The 21961-nt window shown below is 44.4% G+C and overlaps 1 protein-coding gene across 1 annotated transcript; it reads left to right on the forward strand.

Moving 5' to 3' along the window:
* The first annotated feature begins 1608 nt into the window (after window positions 1-1608).
* Window positions 1609-20543, forward strand: LOC117387606 (alpha-N-acetylgalactosaminide alpha-2,6-sialyltransferase 2-like). The gene is made up of 9 exons (XM_055229738.1): window positions 1609-1740; window positions 3607-3796; window positions 11269-11437; window positions 12711-12870; window positions 14402-14540; window positions 16466-16569; window positions 16716-16799; window positions 16891-16990; window positions 19881-20543. The coding sequence occupies exons 1-9, from the start codon at window positions 1640-1642 to the stop codon at window positions 20385-20387; spliced, it is 1554 nt and encodes a 517-aa protein (XP_055085713.1). The 5' UTR covers window positions 1609-1639; the 3' UTR covers window positions 20388-20543.
* Window positions 20544-21961: the final 1418 nt, after the last annotated feature.

Raw genomic sequence — 21961 nt, forward strand, 5'->3', positions numbered from 1 at the left:
GATGAGCTTCATTTGACTGGAGCTGAATGTCGTGGGTGACGTTTCACTCCCTCAGTCCACTTCTTTATAAAGTCTATGGGACGAACATGAAGGGCAGAGCCATTTGTGATTATGACTGAAACTGTGGCTGTGAATTCAAATGGAAACAAAGAAGCTGTTGTTGTGTTCTTGGGCAAGACACTTAACCACCTCACCCTCAGTGTCTGTGTACACTGGTCTATGAATGTGCGTGTGAACGTGTGAGTGAAAGTGATGTTCAATGAGTCGGCTCTTTTGAACGGTTCCTTAATGATTGGGTTTTGGATCATTTGTTTACATTTTTTACACTTTTAATTATGATTAACGTTGAGCAAACACAAGATTGAGCACAGAAGCAGAGCAGGTGACACAAGAGAGAACTTTGTGAACAAAAAACATATCTGGCATCATAAAAAAAATATATATATATTATTGTAAATAATAAATACAATATATTCTGCATTATTTCAAATGGTAAACACTCTCAGTTTGAACCATTTTAAACACATCTGAGCCTCGGTCTTTTCTCTCTGTGTTTAGTTTGGAGTTAAAATGAGTTCTCACATTGGCTTCTGTCATGAATCACACAAAAGAGCCGTCACTCGTGGGTGGATCCTTGATGCTTTCATTGCCTTGAAGGTGGAAAAGTGCCATATAAATGTGTGACAATTTACCATTGTGACTTGGTTTGTGCTTCATTCACTCATTCGCTGTGATGGTTTTGTAGCAGATTCATAGTTTTGTACAAATGTAATTGTAACATTTAAAGGTCTTTTAAAGGTACACATTTTTCCCCCAGGTATTTGAGCAAAACGGGTCTCTCCCCTGTATTGTACAAGCAACTCTTGATTTCAAAGTAAGTCCACTGTGTGCTGTCTGTGTCTAATTAGAAAGTGTTTATTGTCAGAGAATTACGAAGTGCACAGTTTTTGGTCCAATATTTATAGAGTTATTAACCATAATCTAGATCAAGTGAAGTAAGTGAAGGGGGAACAGGTTTTACATCTGCCATCTACTATTGCAGTTACAGGTGAGGTGGGAGGAGCCAGGTGAGGGGAGGGTCAGGTGAGGAGAAGTAGGACGGGGAGGGGAGGAGGAGGAAGTGGTCATGGGAGGTGATAAGTGATGGGAGTGGGAACAGGTTTCACATCTACCCTCTACAGGTCAAAATAAATCAAATAAACTTATGGTTGGCAGCTTTAAAAACAAAATGATTTTTTGAATCATTTTAAAGAGTTTGTCGTGGTCCAAAGTTATTCCTCACTTTCCTTATGAATTCAGAGCATGTTTAAAGTCTTTTATGAACAAGCTGCTCATCCTAACAAGGCACAACTGACGCTGGTAATAAAATAAACAAATAAACAAGAGAAACACACCTCTCGTGCACGCTCCTGCTCCTCGTACACGCCCCTCTCTCCCTCCTCCTCTCGTGCACGCTCCTGCTCCTCATACACGCCCCTCTCTCCCTCCTCCTCTCGTGCACGCTCCTCATACACGCCCCTCTCTCCCTCCTCCTCTCGTGCACGCTCACCTGTTCTCTCTGTGTCTCCTCCACCTCACCTGTCCTCACCTGTGCTCTGTGTTGTGCTCAGAACAGCAGAGACACAGGAGGCAGAGGGACATGGCGAGGCAGGCTGCTTCATACGCTCGCCCTGTGTTTCTTTTAACCGCCCTGGTTACCATCTTATACATCTCCTGGCTCAGTATGTCCGGATGCATGAGGTGATTTTAATTCAATTTTTATTTTTTTATTCTATTTCATGTTATTGTTCAGTTGCTTCAAACTTTTTTGGTGCTATTTTATAAGGACTTCACTGTAATGAGCGTAAATAATCAAGTAATAAACCTGGATCATTTTTAAATAAACTATTTGTACATTAGAATTAATTTAATTTAAATTTAGCATTTAAACTGCGTACACATTGTTCATACTTGAGTATTTTTCCTCCCACAGACTGTATTGTAATGGCAGTGCTGCTTTTACAATACGTTCTATGGGAGGACAAATACAAGTACTCAAGCGTGTTATCGCTGCAAAGTTTTACATGGATGTTTATGGTAGAATGTTCAGCAGTTACCATGGTGACTCAATCTACACATTAGCCAACACTAACTAAAAAGGTTTAGGATAGTCTGAAAGTCTCAAGGAAAAATACTAAATGGATTTAAACCTGTGAACAATACGGACGTTCATGGTTTGATTTTCAACAAAAAAGGTGAGAGTGACGAACTGAAAAACTGTTGGCTAATGCTAATGCTAGCTATCTTGTGACTGTGATGTTATATGTGAGGGACAGCACAAATCAGCTCACCTGTTGTAGCTCCAACTAAGTCAGTTCTGTCTGGTCAAATTGTGTTAAAATAAAGCTCAGATTAAAGTCTAACAGAGCTTAAGGCACAGCAGTGCCTCTAGTTAGCATCACACGCCCAGGGAATGTTGATGACATCAGCTGCAAAGTATTAGTTAAGTCACACGTCACAATCTGGAATTACCACACAATCTGGATTAAAAAGATGTGGAGTTTTCTTTATTTGAGTAATGTTGACTAAGTGGCAGTTCGTGAAGAAAATATCATAGACGTCCTGTGATTTTTTATTTTTTTTTAAATAATATCCAAAACTCAAAACTCGGAATGACACTTAACTGATGTAAACTGATACAGGTGATACAGGATACAGGTACATACTGACTACAGTACAGTTACTTTTTCATTTGGTGGTATTCAGAATACAGTTACTTCTAAGTTCAATGGAAAATATGACAGTATTTCATCTGCAATTTTGGCTTTGCTTTTCTTCTCACTGATACCGTGTGGCTCAAACACAGTGTGTTTGCGTGTGTGACTCATTTAGTTGTTAGTCACTCGCACAGACAAAATGGCAGATTGCCCACAAAGACCAGCAGCCCCGACTTTTACCCAATACAAACCTCGTACGTAGTAATTACAGCTTTATTCAGCTGGCGTAGGGTATTACGATCCAGGATGAGCCCTCAATTTGTTATTTCCCTAACCCTGGCAGAGCTGAGTCGTACCAACCCCCCCAGACACAGGGAGAACATGCAAACTCTACACAGACAGGCTCGGGAGTCGAACCCACAACCTTCTGACAGTGTTACCCATTTTGATCCAGTATTGACTCTTGTTTACAGCGGAGGCTCAGACTACACAAACAGCAGATCGGCAGAGACAGCAGTCCTCAGAGCTCGTGGTTGTTTCATGTGTTTAGACAGAGCTAATGCTACGTGTGCACTCAGACCCATATGTTTCACTTTATTTGACCCTTTAGTTTAAGCACACGAGCAGTGAAATACAATAACACAAACGCTCAAACAAAAGTGCAGCACGTAGAGTCATCAGACCCAGTGTCAGGGCAGTTTGAGGAGAGTAACAGCCCTCACGAGGGATAGCTATGTCCATTTATTTATCCAGTCTATACATAAGGTTGACATTAAGTTACAGAACTGCACATGACTCCTACAGGTGGAGCATGAATAGAACTAACACTGTTCACTGTAGAGTCTGACAGCAGAGTGAGATCTTGGTGCACTAAGTAAAAATACATGAATATTTACCCTTCTGTCTGCAGGGTCCCAGTCTTCTATGGAGGTGTCCCACAGCTGTGGGGTCCTAAGTCGTCCACGGCTCCTCCCACCACGACAGATCCACCCGGCCTCACCCCCATCCGCATCATGTACCGCAAGAACTACAGCAAACTGCCCGAGTGGGACTTCGACGATAAGTACAGGACCGACAGGGTCCCGCACAAGACGACACAGGTCTGTTTATATTTACATCTATACAACTATACATTTATACAGCTGTATATCTATAGAACAAGACCAACACAAGACGACACAGGTCTGTTTACATTTACATCTACAGTGGGGCAAAAAATATTTATTCAGCCACCACTTGTACAAGTTCTCCCATTTAAAAAGATGAGAGAGGCCTGTAATTTTCATCAGTTTCACTTCAACTATGAGACAGAATGAGGGGAAAGAATCCAGGAAATCACACTGTAGGATTTTTAATGAATTCATTGGTAAATCCCTCAGTAAAATAAGTATTTGGTCACCTACAAAAAAGCAAGATTTGTGTCTCTCACAGACCTGTAAGTTCTTCTTTAAGAGGCTCCTCTGTCCTCCACTCGTTACCTGTATTAATGGCACCTGTTTGCCTCACCGTACATAATAATAATAATAATAATAATAATAATAATAATAATAATACATTTTATTTGTTAGGCGCCTTTCAAGGCTCTCAAGGTCACCGTACATACATACGTACACAATACAAATTGAAACAATGTAAAATGATTAAAAATACATTTAAAAACAAATATAGATTGAAGCAAGTATAGATTAAAAGACAGAGCAGTTATGGTCAGAGAGGTCAGGGTGAGAAGGCCTTTCTAAACAGATGAGTTTTGAGTTTAGATTTGACGTGTGAGAGTGAGTGTGTGTTGCGGAGGTCATGGGGGAGGGAGTTCCAGAGCTGGGGAGCAGAGCAGCTGAAGGCTCTGCTCCCCATATTGACGAGATGGGCAGAAGGGACAATGAGGTGCAGGGAAGAGGAGGAGCGGAGGGAGCGGGCGGGTGTGGAGATGTGAATGAGGTCAGACAGGTATGGAGGGGCCAGGTTGTGGAGAGCTTTGTATGTGAGGAGTATGATTTTGTAGTGTATGCGGTGCGTGATGGAGCCAGTGGAGCTGTTGCAGGACAGGTGTGATGTGGTGATGGGAGGGTGTGTGTGTGATAATGCGGGCAGCTGAGTTTTGGACCAGTTGGAGTTTATGGAGTGATTTCTGTGGGAGTCCGAACAGAAGAGAATTGCAATAGTCTATACGAGAAGTGACCAGGCTATGGATGAGGATGGCGGTGGTGTGTGGGGTGAGTGAGGGACGGAGGCGGTGGATGTTTCTGAGGTGGAAGTAGGCGGACCGGGTGATGTTGTTGATGTGGGAGGTGAAGGAAAGTGTCGAGGATGACACCCAGACTCTTTACCTGAGGGGAGGGGGAGATAGAGGAGCCATCAATGGATATGGAAAAATAATTTATTTTTCTTAGGGTGGATTTGGTGCCGATGAGTAGGAGTTCTGTTTTATTGCCGTTAAGTTTGAGGTGAACCAGGTTTGTATTTCTGTGAGGCAGTCTGTCAGGGAGGAGGGTGGAAGTGTGGAGTTGGGTTTACTGGAAATGTAGAGCTGGGTGTCATCCGCGTAACAGTGAAAGTGAATGTGGTGTTTTCTAAAGATAGAACCAAGGGGGAGAAGATAGATTAGAAAGAGCAGAGGACCGAGGACAGAACCCTGAGGAACACCTGACGTGACAGGGAAGGGGTGTGAGGTGAATGACTTGAGCTGAATAAACTGAGAGCGATCTGAGAGGTAGGAGTGGAACCAGGAGAGGGGAGTACCAGAGACACCAATGCAGGGATGGAGGTTTTGATGAGGACAGTAGGGAGAGGGTCTAGTTGACAGGTGGAGGATTTGGAGTTCCGAATGAAAGTGGAGATTTGGGTGACAGAGGGCAGGGTGAAAGAAGAAAGCAGGTGCGTTGGGGAAGCGGAAGATGAAACGGGTGGGTTTGAAACAGAGGGGTTAATTTGCTGGTGGATCAGTTGAATTTTGGTGGTGAAGAAAGCAGCCAGGTTATTGCAGAATTCTGAGGAATAGAGGTGAGGTGGAAGTGAGTCCGGGGGTTTTGTGATCTGTGAGAGGAGTGAGAATAGTATTTTTGAGTTTCCTTCATGTGAACTGATTAAATTTGAGTAGTATGTGGATCTTGCTGTGGATATGGATTGTTTGTAATGGAGGATGTGTGAGATGAACATGTCTTTGTGTATGATGAGTCTGGTTTTCCCGTACAGTCTCTCCAGTCTGCGGCCTTGTGTTTTGAAGTGTCTGAGGGCGGGGGTGTACCAGGGTGCAGAGTGAGTGAATGAAACGGACCGAGTTTTGAGTGGCGCTATGGTGTTGAGTACGTGGTGGAGGTGTGTGTTGCAGTGTGTAAGAAACTCATCTGTTGTAGAAAGGCCTTCAGCACTGGGGAGGTTATTGATGAGTGATGAGAAATGATCCGGGTTAATGTCCTTGATATTATGGAACTGTATAGTGCGAGGTGGGTTGGATTTTTTGAAACACAGGTTGATATTGAATGAAATTAGCAGGTGGTCAGAGAAGGGGATGTAGTTTGTTTGAAGGTCCAATGGGGTTATTCCAGTACAGCATATTAAGTCCAGGGAGTGTTTTTTGTTATGTGTGGGAAAATTGACGTATTGTTTAAAACCAGAACTGTCCAGACAAGAGGTGAATTCTTTGGTGAGTGGGTTGTTGTAATTGTCCATGTGGATATTGAAATCTCCCAGTAGTATGACGTGCGGTGACAGTGTGATGAGTTCTGTGTCTGTGATAAAATCCTTGTGTTGTTTTGGTGGTCGGTAAACTGTGGCTATGATGGTGGGGATAGATCCAGATAGTTGACAGACAGTTGTCTCGAACGAGTGGCAGGCAGGGACACTCACCGGCACCACCCTCCAATCTTCACGGTGGATGAGCGCGACCCTGCCCCCTCTGCCAGACACACGCGGTTTTGCCTGGTAAACAAACCCTCGTGGACTGGCCTCATTGAGAGCAGTGTAGTCGTTTGGCTGCTGCCAGGTCTCCGTCAGCGCCAAACAGTCCACCCGGTGGTCGGCAAGGAGGTCCTGGACAAGCTGACCCTTGCCCGTGAGGGAGCGGACATTCAGAAGCCCGACTTTGACCGGTGTGCTGTTAAGCCGGGTAGCCGCGCTAGCCACATTAGCCAACCTCGGGACACGGGTTAGCACTGAGGAGTCCGCGCGTCGCCCCGGGTATCTCCGTGGGTGACGGGCCAGAGACCAGAAGGACTGGATGGTGCTGGAAGTGCCATATTCAAAGTTTCTTCGTGCGCCCCGGTGTGTAACTCTGCGCCGGGGCACATACAGTATGTCCGGGTGCTGAAGTAAAGCAGGCGCTGGTGGATTGAATGGACTTCTGTATAAGAAAAACTCCGTGGGTGCATACTGGAACAGTGCTTGTGAAGAGTGGTAGATTACAGACAGGATGAACCAGGTTAAGACAAGCCGCACACAGGAGATCAACATTGCTGGGTTGGACTTTAAATGTGGAGGGAAGCAGCAGGTAGCAGCAGGTGAGCTAAACGGCTAACACACAGTTAACAACACTATTGACCGTCGATCAGGTAGTGCGATGGTTAGATGGATTAAATTGTCCACACGTAGACCACAAATGCAAAGTCCATTAACAATGCAGTTATCAGAAAATCATAATTCATACAAGCAGCGGCTGCCAAAAAATGCGCCAGCATGCGCTCACTTCCGTTTCTTGCACTTCACATACTCCTGTCGATCTAGATAGAGTAAAGTTATTCAACCAAATCTTCCCAAGAGCCAGATTTTTCTGAGGGTCATAGATTCTGGGGAGGACAGGTGCAAGAAGAACCTGTGCAGCCAGAGTCAGCAGAGAGAGACACATACTAGTGTCTCATTCTCAGTAGAGTTGAAATGAGTCATGTGAGGCTCATTCTGCTTTCTCATTAGATAATCATCTTGAAACAAAACACCAAATTATAACATAAACTTGTCCATCATTCAGTGTTTTTGTAATTAAGAATAAATCTGCATTATAGCTGTCATCAGTAAAAGTTATAATTGATCCAGGGACATAGTTTGACTTTAATAACAGATAGTCTTTACTGTAAGCAAATAAGAGTGTTGAGACAAAATAAGTCAGACCTAAAGAAGGTACTTGCCAAATGTATTCACTCTTAAAAACTGGTAGTTTTCTTCTGCGTCTCATGATTTAGAAAGACCTGGGACAAAAGTGGGAATCCTATTCATTCCAATGAAGAATTTAAGAAAAGTTTAAACGCTAAAATCTGATATAAAGTAGTACTGATTTGTCAAAAATGAGCGGTTGCTATCACGACCGGGTTGGAACCGGCTGGAGTGATGAGGCTACTGGTTGGGTTGCTGCTGATGCTATGGGTGGTTGACAAACTCCTGTGTAAAAGTGGCACCCACATTTTATCACCTTCAGGGAGCAATGTGCTACACCTGGCCTACACAAGAGACTTTTTGTTGGCCCTACAAGATGGCAACAAGAAGCAACAATCAAAGGGACAAGGCGGCGGAGGAAGCGAGGCAGACGCGGAGGCGTGAGACAGCGGCTCTGCAGAAGAGGTAACAGACCCCCGCTTCCCTCTGTGATCCTGAGCAACGTTCGCTCCTTAACAAATAAAATGGACGAGTTACGTCTTATTAGTCATCACGGGTATGAACACCATGAGTCATGCGTCATGGTGTTTACAGAGACGTGGCTCCAGCCGGACATACCGGACCACCTGTTACATGTGGATGGGTTTTCTTGTGTCCGTGCGGACAGGACTGCATCTTCGGGGAAATCTAAAGGCGACTGGTAAAAATGACTGGTGCAAGCAAGTTACAGTCCGGGAGATGTCGTGCACTCCCGATTTGGAACTATTGTGCTCGTCTACGCACCCCTTCTATCTACCAAGGGAATTTGGTAATATTCTCATCTGCGCCGCGTATATACCCCCTAGTGGAAATGCCACAAAAGCTGCTAGTAATCTTTCAGAATGTATCCACAAACAACTTCAGCGCACACCGGAGGCACCTGTATTTATCCTTGGAGACTTTAATCATTGCCGTCCGGAGCTTGCGCTTAATGGTTTTTATCAATACATTAAGTGCAGCACTCGCAAGGACAAAGTTCTGAATAAATGCTATGGCAACATAAAAAAATGCTTACAGGGCTCAATCCCTCCCGCCTCTCAGAAATTCTGACCATGCTACTGTCCACCTTATGCCCACTTATAGAACGATGCTTAAGGCATCAAAGCCACAGAAGAAGACAGTGCTGTAATGGTCTGAGGATAGTGTGGAAGCTTTGAGGGGCTGCTTCTCTTGTACAGACTGGAGTATTTTTCACAGTCTGGACTTAAATGAAGCCACAGAGACAATGACAGACTATATAAACATCTGTGTTGACACAGTTGTCCCTAAGAAGACTATACAGCACTTTCCAAATAATAAGCCCTACATTACAAAGGAGGTTAAAACCTGTATCAGGGAGAAGAGGGCTGCATATAGAGACAGGGACATGGTGCACTCGGCCACAGCCCAGAAAGAAGTAAATGCAATGATTAAACATGCACGAGAAAAGCACAAAATCACTTTAGAGGGAGCTTTTAAGTCCCACGACAATAAAAAGGTGTGGGACTTAATGAAAAAAATGACTCACATGACAGTAAGCAAGACTCAGTTAGAGACTGTCAATGACGAGGAATGCGCTAATGATCTCAATGACTTAAAGATTTAATGAACAAAATGATTGCGACACTGTTTTAAAATTGTGATTGTGATGGTTTTGAGCATTGTGATGGTTTTAACATTGATTTGAAATGCATACAGTCTGCTTTTAGCAAAGTGTGTCCCAAAAAATCTGCTGGTCCGGATGGGTTGTCTGCTTTTTTAATCAGGAGCTGTGCACAGGAACTGTCTGAGGCCTGGTGTCCAATCTTTCAATCTTCTGTTGAAAATGGTACTGCTCCTGATCTTTGGAAAAAGTCAACAATAGTACCAATTCCAAAAACATCTTGTCCAAGCTCAAATAAGGACTACAGACCTGTAGCCCTAACGAGCATTGTCATGAAATGTTTTGAAAAGATAATGGTCAACAGACTAAAATCTGAAGTTTCTTCTGACCTTGACCCATTGCAATTTGCATACAGACAGGGCCTTAGCACAGCAGACGCAGTCATCAGTCTGTCGCACCTGATCTGTAAACATTTGGAATCTCCTGGGGCTTATGCAAGGGTCTTATTTGCAGATTTTAGTTGTGCATTTGATACTGTACGGCCGAATCTTCTTGTTCAAAAACTGGTTGACTTGAATGTAAGCCCAGCACTTGTGAAATGGTTTGACTCTCTCTTAACAAATAGATCACAACATGTGAGGGTTAACAGCACATTATCTAGAGCAAAACATTTTAGTACAGGTGTGCCACAAGGTGCAGCAAGTTCATACATTTTGTTCACCCTGTGTACAAATGGATGTCGTAACAGTCAGACAGGAAACAAAATTCTCATTTGTGCCCACTTCTGTTACACTACTGAACAAATCTGCACAACAAAGGCGCACTTAGTCACTGTATTTTCAGTGGTGCAATAACTGCCTGTCCAAAAACTGTGCAATTATGGGCTGGTGCAATAATTATTTGCGAAGTGGGGCTTGTGCAATAATTTGGACACTTTATGGTTGTGCAGTGCACAAATGGACTATGGACATTAATAATGGCACATGTATCTTGAGACTGTTGCCTGACTGTACGGTATGTGTGAGTGTAACTGTGTTTTTAAGCTGCGGGCAGTGAGCCCAAGACAAATTTCCCTTTTGGGACAATAAAGTTTATCTTATCTTAAAAAAGTTCAACATATGCTTTCTCTGGCTCCTGTGGCTCAGAGAATAGACTTTAAAGGAGCTCTGTTTATGAACAAGTCTCTCCATGGACCAGCACCAAAGAACATCTCCCACATGAGCCACATGACCCATCTCACACTCTGAGGACTTCAGGGACCGGCCTCCTGCTTGTGCCCAAAGTCGGGACTAAACATGAGTAATCAGCGTTTCAGTTTTATGCAGCTAAAACCTGGGACATTCTTCCTGAAGTTTTAAGACAGGCCTCTACTTTGACAATGTTTAAATCCAGGCTCAAAACAGTTCTGTTTATCTGTGCAAATGACTGAAAGGTTTTTATTCTGCACTGTTGTTTTAATATTAATTTATGCTGATTATTTGTGATTATTTATGTTTAGATTTGTGTGATTTTAATGTCCTTCTTATTCTGTAAAGCACTTTGAATTACTTTGTGTACGAATTGGGTTATACAAATAAACTTACAAAAAAAGAAGGTTTGAACTTTGAGAGTGTTTAAACAAGAGAAGACTGTGAGAAAACTTTAATGACGGTCTGAGAAAAGTGTATACAGTGTGTGGTGAGGGGTTTTACAGCCTTAAAATATAAATAGTAATTGTAGAAAATAAAGCTGATACTTTGTGGATTTTGCCTATTGTGGGTTATTTTTAGAATGTAACCCCCAGGATAAACGAGGGACCACTGTATAGGATCTTTAAAAATAAAAAAATATATAAAACATAGTAAAAATGCAGTGTGATCTCGTGTGCAGAAATGTGACAGCAGTTTGTGGAGGAGGATCCCGTCGGAGCCGGAGTTGAAAGACAAGTTCATCCCAAACCTTCGAATGTACGTGTACAACGGCAGCATCAGCATGAGCGAGTGGAACAGACTATCACACTTCAACAACCCCTTCGGCTTCATGGACTACAACCACCAAGGTCAGTCCTGCTCTAGTCCTGCTCTAGTCCTGCTCTAGTCCTGCTCTAGTCCTGGTCTAATGCTGCTCTACTCCTGCTCTAGTCCTGGTCTGGTCCTGGTTTAGTCCTAACTTAGACTCTAGTTCAGGTTTAGTTAGGTTTAGAGTGTAAAGTTAATGTTAAGGTTTGGTAAGGTTGTAGATGTCATCCATGCATGTTTGAGTAATCTAGAGATCTCTCCTGGGCCCCATTCAAACATTCTTATATTTAGCTGTAAGATTCTGTACAAGGCTCCGCCCACAAGTCTACATCACCCATGCTCACACGACAATTTTCCATAAATATACAAGAAAATGATACAAAACTGTACAGAATAACTTCACAAACCTGGTGTGATGTGCAGTAGTTTCATTAGTGGGATGCAGCTGATTGTGTTGTGATAGTGCTCTGAAGGGGGAGGGACTTAGCACAGAGAACATCAAAAACAAATGTGAAACTTATAAAACATGTTAATATGTTGTTTTGGATGAATTTAGCATTTTCAAAACAATAAAAGGAAACATGGTGATCTAAATATGTTACATGTTAACAGTTAATACCCCATAGGAGTCAAATACCCCCCTCTTTAATACCCCATAAAAGAAAAATACTCTCACTTTAGCAAAAGGCAAAATTTTAATCTGTCAGCTGAACAAATTGTAGGATTTAGAAACAAAACAGCCACTCCATAAGAGAATGCACCGACACTGTCGTGAGAGCTCCTCAGGACCCCAGTCTGCTGTGCATCTACATCTCAAAGTCACTAACAACTCATTTGAAGACAGTGAGGTTCAGATCTTAGGGGAGTTAAACAAGTTATTTTTGTAAAGAAAGAGAATCCTTCCTTAAACAGGAATGGGAGCCTGAGACATTATCTCTCACAGATCTATGATACCAACCTCAGACCCAAAGCAAACAAAAAGAAACAAAAGCAAACAATAGGAGGGCCATTAAAATGGGGTCATTAAGGATGAAACTGGAGACAATACCTGTTTTTAGTTTCAGTGTAGTTAGCTCCTCAATTTAGACAGATATGAGGCGGTGTCCACCAGCAATCTGACCAGAACTGAAGAAGCGGCTTGGATGAGCAGCAAAATGTCTTCACTCCTACAAAGATTTGTGCAGCTGATGGATTTAAATTTCGCCTTTTGCTATGGATCAGACCTGGACGACCGAGGTTACACAGACACCCTCACTTTAGGGAAAATTGTTATTTTGATGATTATATTTGATTTGTTTTTTCACTCTTTCTCAGATGTGATGGCCGGTCTGAGCCTGGTCCAGAAGCCCAAGGAGCCTCTGCTGCTGCCTAAACCAGGCAGAGACTGCATCACCTGTGCTGTGGTCGCCAACGGAGGAGTGCTCTGGAGGTCCAAGAAGGGAGCAGAGATCGAAAGCCACGACTATGTCTTCAGGTCAGACCACTGTGGCAGAGTGGTTAGCCTGTCTCCTCTCAGTGAAGCGGTTGTTGGTTAGACTCCTGATCTCTCTGAGTGGAGTGTTATGTTCTCCCTTTGTTACTGTGGCAGAGTAGTTAGTCTCCAAACTAGAGGCAAACCCCATAGTTCCTGTTTGAATGATGCAGCAATTGTAATACCTTAATCCTTCTCTTGACGGACTTTCTGCAAACAAATCAAAGGATTTTCCATCTGAGGAAACTCAATGTAAAAAAAAAAAAAAAAAAAAATTAAAAAATTAAAAAATAAAACGAAACACCACTTATAGTATAGTCCAACAGTCTAAAAACAATGTTTCTCAATGTGCAACTGCAAGGAATTTAGGGATTTCATCACCTACGGTCTGTAATATCACCAAAAGATTCACAGAATCTGGAGAAATCTCTGCATGTAATCAGCAAGGCCGAAAACCATTGACTGAACATGACCTTTGATCCCTCAGGCGGCGCTGTATTAAAAACAGACATGAATGTGTAAAGGACAATACCAGGAACACTTCAGGAAACCATCAGTTAGCACAGTTTATCACTACATCTCCAAGTGCAAGTTAAAACTGTACCGTGCAAAGTGAAAGCCACATATCAACACCCAGAAACACCGCCATTTTTTCTGGACCCGAGCTCACCTGAGATGGACTGATGCAAAGTGGAAAAGTGTGCTGTGGTCGGATGAAGCCACATTTCAAATTGTTTTTGGAAATCATGGACATCGTGTCCTGCAGACTAAAAAGGAAAAGGACCATCCGGATTGTTATCAGCGCAAAGTTCAAAAGCCAGTATCTTTGATGTTATGATGGTGTGTTAGTGCCCAAGGATAACTTGCTCATCTGTGAAGGCCCCATTGATGCTGAAAGGTACATACAGGTTTTGGAGCAACATAGGCTGTCATCCAAGCAATGTCTTTTTCAGGGATGTCCCTGCTTATTTGAGCAAGACAATGCCAAGACACATTCTGCACATGTTACAACAGCGTGGCTTCGTAGTGAAAGAGTGTGGGTACTAGACTGGCCTCCTGCAGTCCAGACCTGTCTCCCATTGAAAACCTGTGGCACATTATGAAGTGCAAAGTACGACAACAGAGACCCCGGACTGCTGAGCAACGGAAGTTGTACATTCAGCAAGAATGGGAAAGGATTCCTCCTGCAGAGCTTCAACAATTAGTGCCCTCAGCTCCCAAACGCTTATTGATTAATGTTAAAACGAAAGGTGATGTAACACAGTGGTAAACATGCCCCTGTCCCAGGTGTATTGGAACGTGTTGCAGACATCAAATTGAAAATGAGTGAATATTTGCATAAAAACAGTAAAGTTTATCAGTTTGAACATCTTTGTAGTTTATTCAATATAAGTTGAAAAGAATTTTCAAATCATTGTATTCTGTATTTTTTAAGTTTTACACAGCGTCCCAACTTCATTGTAAATGGAGTTGTAGTTCTGCACCTGTCTGCACCTGTGTCCTTCTGTCTGACTTGTTTTCTTTTTCTTCTCAGGGTAAATGGAGCAGTGATAAGGGGTTTTGAGGAGGACGTTGGGAATCGCACCGACGTCTACGTTCACACAGCTCACTCCATCACTGCGTCTGAAATAATCTTCAGAAAATATAACTATATCAGAGCCCCACATGACCCGGTATGCATGAACAACCTATTGATGCCTTGCAGTGACATCATGCTGGGGGCTTCTGTGTGCATGTCTGTGGCAGAATGTTCAGTAGTTACCATGGTGACACAATGAACATATTAGCAAACACAGCCTAATAAGTCTATTGACTGTTTGAAAACTCAAGACAAAACACAGAATGGATTTAAACAGCACATCTTCAGGAGTCTGCGATCAATCGGAGCGTTCATGGACCTGTTTAGAAGTTTTTTTTTCAACAAAAAGGTTGAGAGCGACCAACCGAAAAACTGTTGGCTAATGCTAGCTAGCTTGTGACTGTAATGTTATTTGAGAGGGACTTGTTTAACGGCACGAATCAGCTCACCTGTTGTAGTTCCAGCTAAGTGATGAAGATCAGACTAAAGTCTAATATGAGTATCACAGCTTCAGACAGAGCAGTGCCTCCGGTTAGCTTCACCATAGACGTTCATAGATGCGATACTCTCTATCTCTGCCCATTCCTACAACTCAATCACTTTGCACTGATGCTCCCAGAGTTACGGCAATTCAAACTGTCCTTCACACACAAGTGAATGGTGAACCCAGTCTCCATATTTGTCAGGATTTGGGGTTTTTTGCGTGTTCTGTGCTGTTTTCCCTCGTCCCTTCTGTGTTTGAGCCTGGAGCTGGGCAGAGACTCTGGCACCACCTCCACCTGCTCCTGATCAAGCAATCCAGCCTTTACCTGTTAGTACGAAAAGACTGAGAACCCAACACTCTGAGCCAGGTCGTCTTGTCATCTTCCAGTATTCTTGTATTTTTCTGTATTTTCTTCATGTCATGCTCTGGTTTATCCGTTTGTGTATCCACCGCGATTGCGCACCCAGCTCTCCATGTCCGGTACAAACACCCCAGCCTCTGACCCTGCGATCCACTGCCTGCTCCAAGACCACTGCCTACGACACCACTCCCGACTGTCTGCTCTGTCTACCTTCATTCACATTTATTTATCTTCAAATAAATTCTGAACTGTTTCCTGAGACTGTATCTTTTGGTCCCTTCTTCAGTCTTTATGACAGAAAGATCTGGCCAAAATGGACCAAGCAGACTTGGGGCCAGACCAAACGCTACATTGGGTGTTTCTGTATCTTGGAATAATCATTGGACAACACGACCAGAATATCCGGAGTCTGCTCATATGCAACCACACCCTGACTCAGCAAGGCCCTCAGCTAATGAACCAGGTTTCTGCTTTGCTCGCTTACCTGCCTGTCTCCTGCTTGCGGGTGTGTTCCCTGTCCACTCCCGACCTGTCCACTCCTGCCCTGAACCACTGCAGCTCCGCTGGACACTGTCTTCTGTCCAGGGACCTCCTCGTGTCTTCTGCTCCTCACCCTGCTCCTCTCTCTCTTTGGACCCCAGATCCTTGCCTTTGACCCTGCGACCCACGACCTGCTCCAAGACCACTGCCTACGACACCACTCCCAACTGTCTGCTCTGTCTCCCTTCATTCACATTAATTTATCTGCAAATAAACTCTGAACTGTTTCCTGAGTCTGTATCTTTAGTCCCTCCATCAGTCTCTATGACAATATTAAAGTATATAACATGTTTATTTCATGATGTTTATGTCTTTTATCTGGTCTCTTCATAGTCACATGTAAAAGAGGAGGTTTAGTGCCACTTGATGCTCACCAGAACCACACAACTTTAGAAATCTCATTGAAACGTGGTTAGCTGTTATCTCAAATGACACTTTTATGGTGTTCCAAAATCTTTCTGGAAGTTGCTAAGTGGATGATAGCATTAGCATCAAACAACGTGTCTATTTATGTCTATGATATTCTGGTTCATTCCTGGTTTTAGTCCTGGTTCAGTCCTTGTTTAGTCAAAGTTTAGTCTTGGTTCAGTCCTGGTTTTATATCTTCAAACTCTGATGTGATGTTGTTTTCCAGGGTATAAAGTACGTGCTGATCCCTGAAGGCTTGAGGGACTTTGAATGGTTGACTGGACTTTACAAACGAGAGAGACTCACTAGTGGATCATATAAAGGACGCCGGTAAGAGTATAGCCCTACATGGTTCAGTCCTGGTTTAGTCCTGCTTTAGTCCTAGTTCTGTCCTGGTTTAGTCCTGGTTTAGACCTGGTTTAGTCCTGGGACAGTCCTGGGTCAGTCCTGGTTCTGACTTCTGTTCTGGTCTCTAGTCCCTGGACTCAGTACTCGGGTCAGTTCAATGAGACGCGGTTCTACGTTCTTCACATGGACTTCCTGAGATACGTCAGAAACAGGTCACTGTCACTTTAACTGTGATTATTTCTCTAAAACAAAAAAAAAACTAATCTGATCTGTGACTTCTGACCTATGACCTCTGACCCTCAGGTTTCTAAAGTCCCCCACACTGAACGACAGTTACTGGGCCATCGTCCGACCCACAAACGGAGCCTTCATGATGTTCTTGGCTCTGCAGCTCTGCGACAGGGTAAGAACGACACTGACAGCAACCGATCGGTGAGTGCGTTCATGAGTGTCCCAGTTTAGACTCTGGAGATGACGTCTACATGCGCTCAGACCATAGACTGTATGAAGAAGTGGACTGAGGGAGCGTGGCGTCAACTGTAGTGTTTTTCTCCAGTGTATCATAGTAACCAAAGAGGCAATCTGGAGTGATGCTGGTGAAGGTAACGCTGATTCCTCCACCACTGGTTTAGCAGAGAGCAGGCGCTTAGTGATGCTGTCAATCAAACCTGTTACTAAGGACAATGGGAGCATCTCAGGGAAAGAAGGCGCCTCATTGGTTTAGTATTAACGTATTAATGTTAATAACCAAATAAGGATCAGGTAGTGCGGATTAATCTGAACATCCATCCATCCATTTTCCTCCGCTTTTCCGGGGCCGGGTCGCGGGGGCAGCAGTCTAAGCAGGGACTCCCAGACTTCCCTCAGCCCAGACACGTCCTCCAGTTCCTCCGGTGGGACCCCTAGGCGTTCCCAGGCCAGCCGAGAGACATAGTCCCTCCAGCGTGTCCTGGGTCTTCCCCGGGGCCTCCTACCAGTGGGACATGCCCAGAACACCTCCCTAGGGAGGCGCCTGAGCAGATGCCCGAGCCACCTCAGCTGGCTCCTCTCGACGTGTAGGAGCAGCGGCTCTACTCTGAGCTCCTCCCGTGTGACTGAGCTCCTCACCCTATCCCTAAGGGTGCGCCAAGCCACTCTGCGGAGGAAACCCATTTCGGCCGATTGTATCCGCGACCTTGTCCTTTCGGTCATTACCCAGAGCTCATGACCATAGGTGAGGGTAGGAACGTAGATTGACCGGTAAATCGAGAGCTTTGCCTTTGGGCTCAGCTCCTTCTTTACCACAACGACCGCATCACTGCAGATGCTGCACCGATCCACTTGTCAATCTCATGCTCCATCCTTCCCTCACTCGTGAACAAGACCCCGAGATACTTGAACTTCTCCACTTGAGGCAGAGACTCTCCACCCGGAGAGAGCAAACCACCTTTTTCTGGTCAAGAGCCATGGCCTTGGATTTGGAGGAGCTGATTCTCATCCCAGCCACTTCACACTCGGCTCAAACCGCCCCAGTGCCTGCTGCAGGTCCTGGCTCGAAGAAGCATCAGGACAACATCATCCACAAACAGCAGAGATGAAATCCTGTGGTTCCCAAACCAGGCCCCCTCCGGCCCCTGGCTGCGCCTAGAAATTCTGTCCATAAATATAATGAACAGAACCAGTGACAAAGGGCAGCCCTGGTGGAGTCCAACATGCACCGGGAACAGGTCTGACTTACTGCCGGCAATGAACACAGCTCCTGCTCCGGTCATACAGGGACCGGACAGCCCTTAGCAAAGAGCCCCGGACCCCATACTCCCGGAGCACCCCCCAAAGGACACCACGAGGGACACTGTCGAATGCCTTCTCTAAATCCACAAAACACATGTGACCTGGTTGGGCAAACTCCCATGAACCCTCGAGGACCCGATGGAGAGTATAGAGCTGGTCCAGTGTTCCACGACCGGGACAAAAACCACACTGCTCCTCCTGAATCCGAGGTTCGACTATCGGTCGGATTCTCCTCTCCTGAGGAGTGTGATTCCCCTGTAATTGGAACACACCCACCGGTCCCCCTTCTTATACAATCTGAACATTTTAAGTATGGGTACCAGTATGACAGCCACATGGAAGCGGTGCTTCATCTACTTCCGAAGCAGGCGGATTTGTTCAGAACAACACATGCTCCATCCTTCCCTCACTTGGAACTTGAACTCCCCCACTTGATGCAGAAACTCCCCACCCGAAGAGGAAAGCCACCTTTTTCCGGCCGAGAACCACGGCCTTGGATTTGAACGAGCTGATTCTCATCCCAGCCGCTTCACACTTGGCTGCGAACTGCCTCAATGTTGGTGAAGCATTGCTTCCCCCTCCTGAGGCGTTGGATGGCTTGCTAGAATTTATTTGAGGCCTTTTGATAGTCCTCCTCCATGGCCTCCCTGAACTCCCAACCCTGAGTTTTTGGCTTGGCGACTATGCGAGCTGCGGCACACTTGGCCCGCCTGTACTCGTCAGCTGCATTAGGAGTCCCACAAGCCAACAGGGCTCGATACAACTCCTTCTTCAGCCTGACAGCATCCCTTACTTCTGGTGTCCACCACTGGATTCAGGGGTTGCTGCCACGACAAGCACCGCAGAACTTATGACCACAGCTACAAGCAGCTGCATCAACAATAGAGGCTGAGAACATGGCCCACTCTGAATCCATGTCCCCAACCTCCCCCGGGATCCATGAGGCGTTTGTCCTCAAATGCAAAGGCGTCCAACTAGAGGCGTCCAACGCATTCTTGACGCTCAAGAGTCACACTGTTAGCATCGAACATTTATGTAAATTCGGCTGAACGCATTCTGGCACAGATATGGTGAGGAGCTAAACATGTAGTAACCTCGCTAACTTAAGGATTTTTAGCACGTTTTAACAACAATGGAACAAAATATACACTCAAATCAGACCATGAGACAGAACATGTCACAGCTTCAGGAAACGGCCTTAGTCAAAAATACTACAGAGACTCACAGCATTAGTTTAGTACAAAGACACAGACACAGACGTGAGCCTGGTGTTAAAAGGAGGTTGTATTAAACAGTAGATTTAATTTGTTTATATGTATAAATACTATTTCTTTAAAAGCAGTAGTGTGCAGTGACTTTCATGGGTTGGAAGCAGATTAGAGGAGGTTAACAATATTTAGTCGACACTTTTATACTGACTACATTACAAACACAACTGCAGGTTTGTTTGTAATGAAGAAACATTAAAACATGGAACAGAAAAATAGATGGGCCCTTTAAATTACACAATTTCTATGTTTCAGGTGGATGCGTACGGATTTATAACAGAAGATCACAAGAAATACTCCAACTACTACTTTGAGCGTGGAGCGAATACTCACATTGTGTTCTATGGAAACCACAACTACATCCTAGAGAGCACAGTGTGGAGAAGGCTTCATGACCTGGGCATCATTAACCTGTACCTGGGAAAACCACAAGAGCCCACACAGCGCCCCCCGAAGGAAACACAGAGCCCTCCTAAGGACGCACAGGCCCCTCCCAAGGATGAAAAGGCCCCTCCCAAGGACGCACAGGGCCCTCCGAAGGATGAAAAGGCCCCTCCCAAGGATGAAAAGGCCCCTCCCAAGGACGCACAGGCCCCTCCCAAGGATGAAAAGGCCCCTCCCAAGGACACACAGGCCCCTCCCAAGGATGAAAAGGCCCCTCCCAAGGACGCACAGGCCCCTCCCAAGGATGAAAAGGCCCCTCCCAAGGACGCACAAGGCTCTCCCAAGGATGAACAGAAAACTAACACTACAAAAACCTGATGAGGCCAGTGTCCAATATTGATTGAAAATGTCATATTACTACTGGATCCTTGATGCTTTCATTGCCTTGAAGGTGGAAAAGTACTATATAAATGTGTGATCATTTACCCTTTTGACTTGGTTTGGTGGAAAGGACCAGTGCTGAATAATATAGTTTAACATCAGTTAAGAGGCAGTTTGTGGGAAAAAAGATGAAGGAAAATACAAAAGTGCAGGGAGTAGAGCTGCGTTTTAAACAATCCCTGTGCCCATGTCATGTGTTTATTTTCATTGGTCTAATCAGAAGTATTGCGTAATTTAGACAGTTTTGACCCTTCTTTACATTATGGTTTTTAAGTAACAGTTATGGTATAAATAGAAATACATAAATACTGTTATTGTTTATATTTCTGTTGAATGCAGTTTGGGATTGGCTGAAGTCCCTGTTTTGCTCAGACGTGAAGGTGAACTACTGGTATTTTTATAATAAAATGAGTGTGAATGTGTCATGATTGAGGTTGTCAGATGAGTTTTTTATCTTATGTTTTTACTAAACAAATTGATCAAAATCTATTTTATTTGCCGGTAAAACAAGTCAATATCACAGAAAAGACGAGGGGCAGGAACAGCTTCAAATGCGGATGATACGTTTGAATTATGTAATGTGTTGGGCCATTTAAGTTCCATTGTCACACTACAGATGTTTCCACTGATCTAACTGTCGAGATGAGAGAAGAACTGAAACAATGAAAGTCCACACACACACATACGCGCAATGTTTTTTCAGAGCGACTTGTTTAACGGCACAAATCAACTCACCTGTTGTAATATCCAGCTAAAACAAAGCTCAGATCAACATTTAACTTGAGTCACGGAGCTTAGCATCGCACTCATTTATAATAGTGCAGAAATGAATCAAATATGACAAAAGAACAAGTAAAGAACACGAGCTGTTTAAACTGGCTTAAACGCTAGCTCACCCAAAACAGAAACGTCTCCATAACACTGCCCCACCTGCTCTCTGTCCACACACACATGCACAGGTGAATCTCACACACACATGTACGTACAGGTCAAGTCTCTCTTTCACAATCATTAAAGAACATCTCCCACATGTTAGAGCCACATGAACCATCTCACACTCTGAGGACTAAACCAGGACTAAACCAGGACTAAACCAGGGCTAAACCAGGGCTAAACCAGGGGTAAACCAGGGGTAAACCAGGGGTAAACCAGGGGTAAACCAGGACTAAACCAGGACTAAACCAGGGCTAAACCAGGACTAAACCAGGACTAAACCAGGGGTAAACCAGGGCTAAACCAGGACTAAACCAGGGCTAAACCAGGACTAAACCAGGGCTAAACCAGGACTAAACCAGGGCTAAACCAGGGGTAAACCAGGGCTAAACCAGGACTAAACCAGGACTAAACCAGGGCTAAACCAGGACTAAACCAGGGGTAAACCAGGGCTAAACCAGGGCTAAACCAGGGCTAAACCAGGACTAAACCAGGGCTAAACCAGGACTAAACCAGGGCTAAACCAGGGCTAAACCAGGGCTAAACCAGGGCTAAACCAGGGCTAAACCAGGACTAAA

The sequence above is a fragment of the Periophthalmus magnuspinnatus genome, chromosome 19, assembly GCF_009829125.3.
Source record: "Periophthalmus magnuspinnatus isolate fPerMag1 chromosome 19, fPerMag1.2.pri, whole genome shotgun sequence".
Lineage (NCBI taxonomy): Eukaryota > Metazoa > Chordata > Actinopteri > Gobiiformes > Gobiidae > Periophthalmus > Periophthalmus magnuspinnatus.

Coding starts and splice junctions, on each gene's coding strand:
- LOC117387606 (XM_055229738.1), top strand. CDS start 1,640: ATGGCGAGGCAGGCTGCTTCATACGCTCGCCCTGTGTTTCTTTTAACC. Junction 3,797..11,268: donor TCCCGCACAAGACGACACAG/GTCTGTTTATAT, acceptor TCTCGTGTGCAG/AAATGTGACAGCAGTTTGTG. Junction 12,871..14,401: donor AGCCACGACTATGTCTTCAG/GTCAGACCACTG, acceptor TTTTCTTCTCAG/GGTAAATGGAGCAGTGATAA.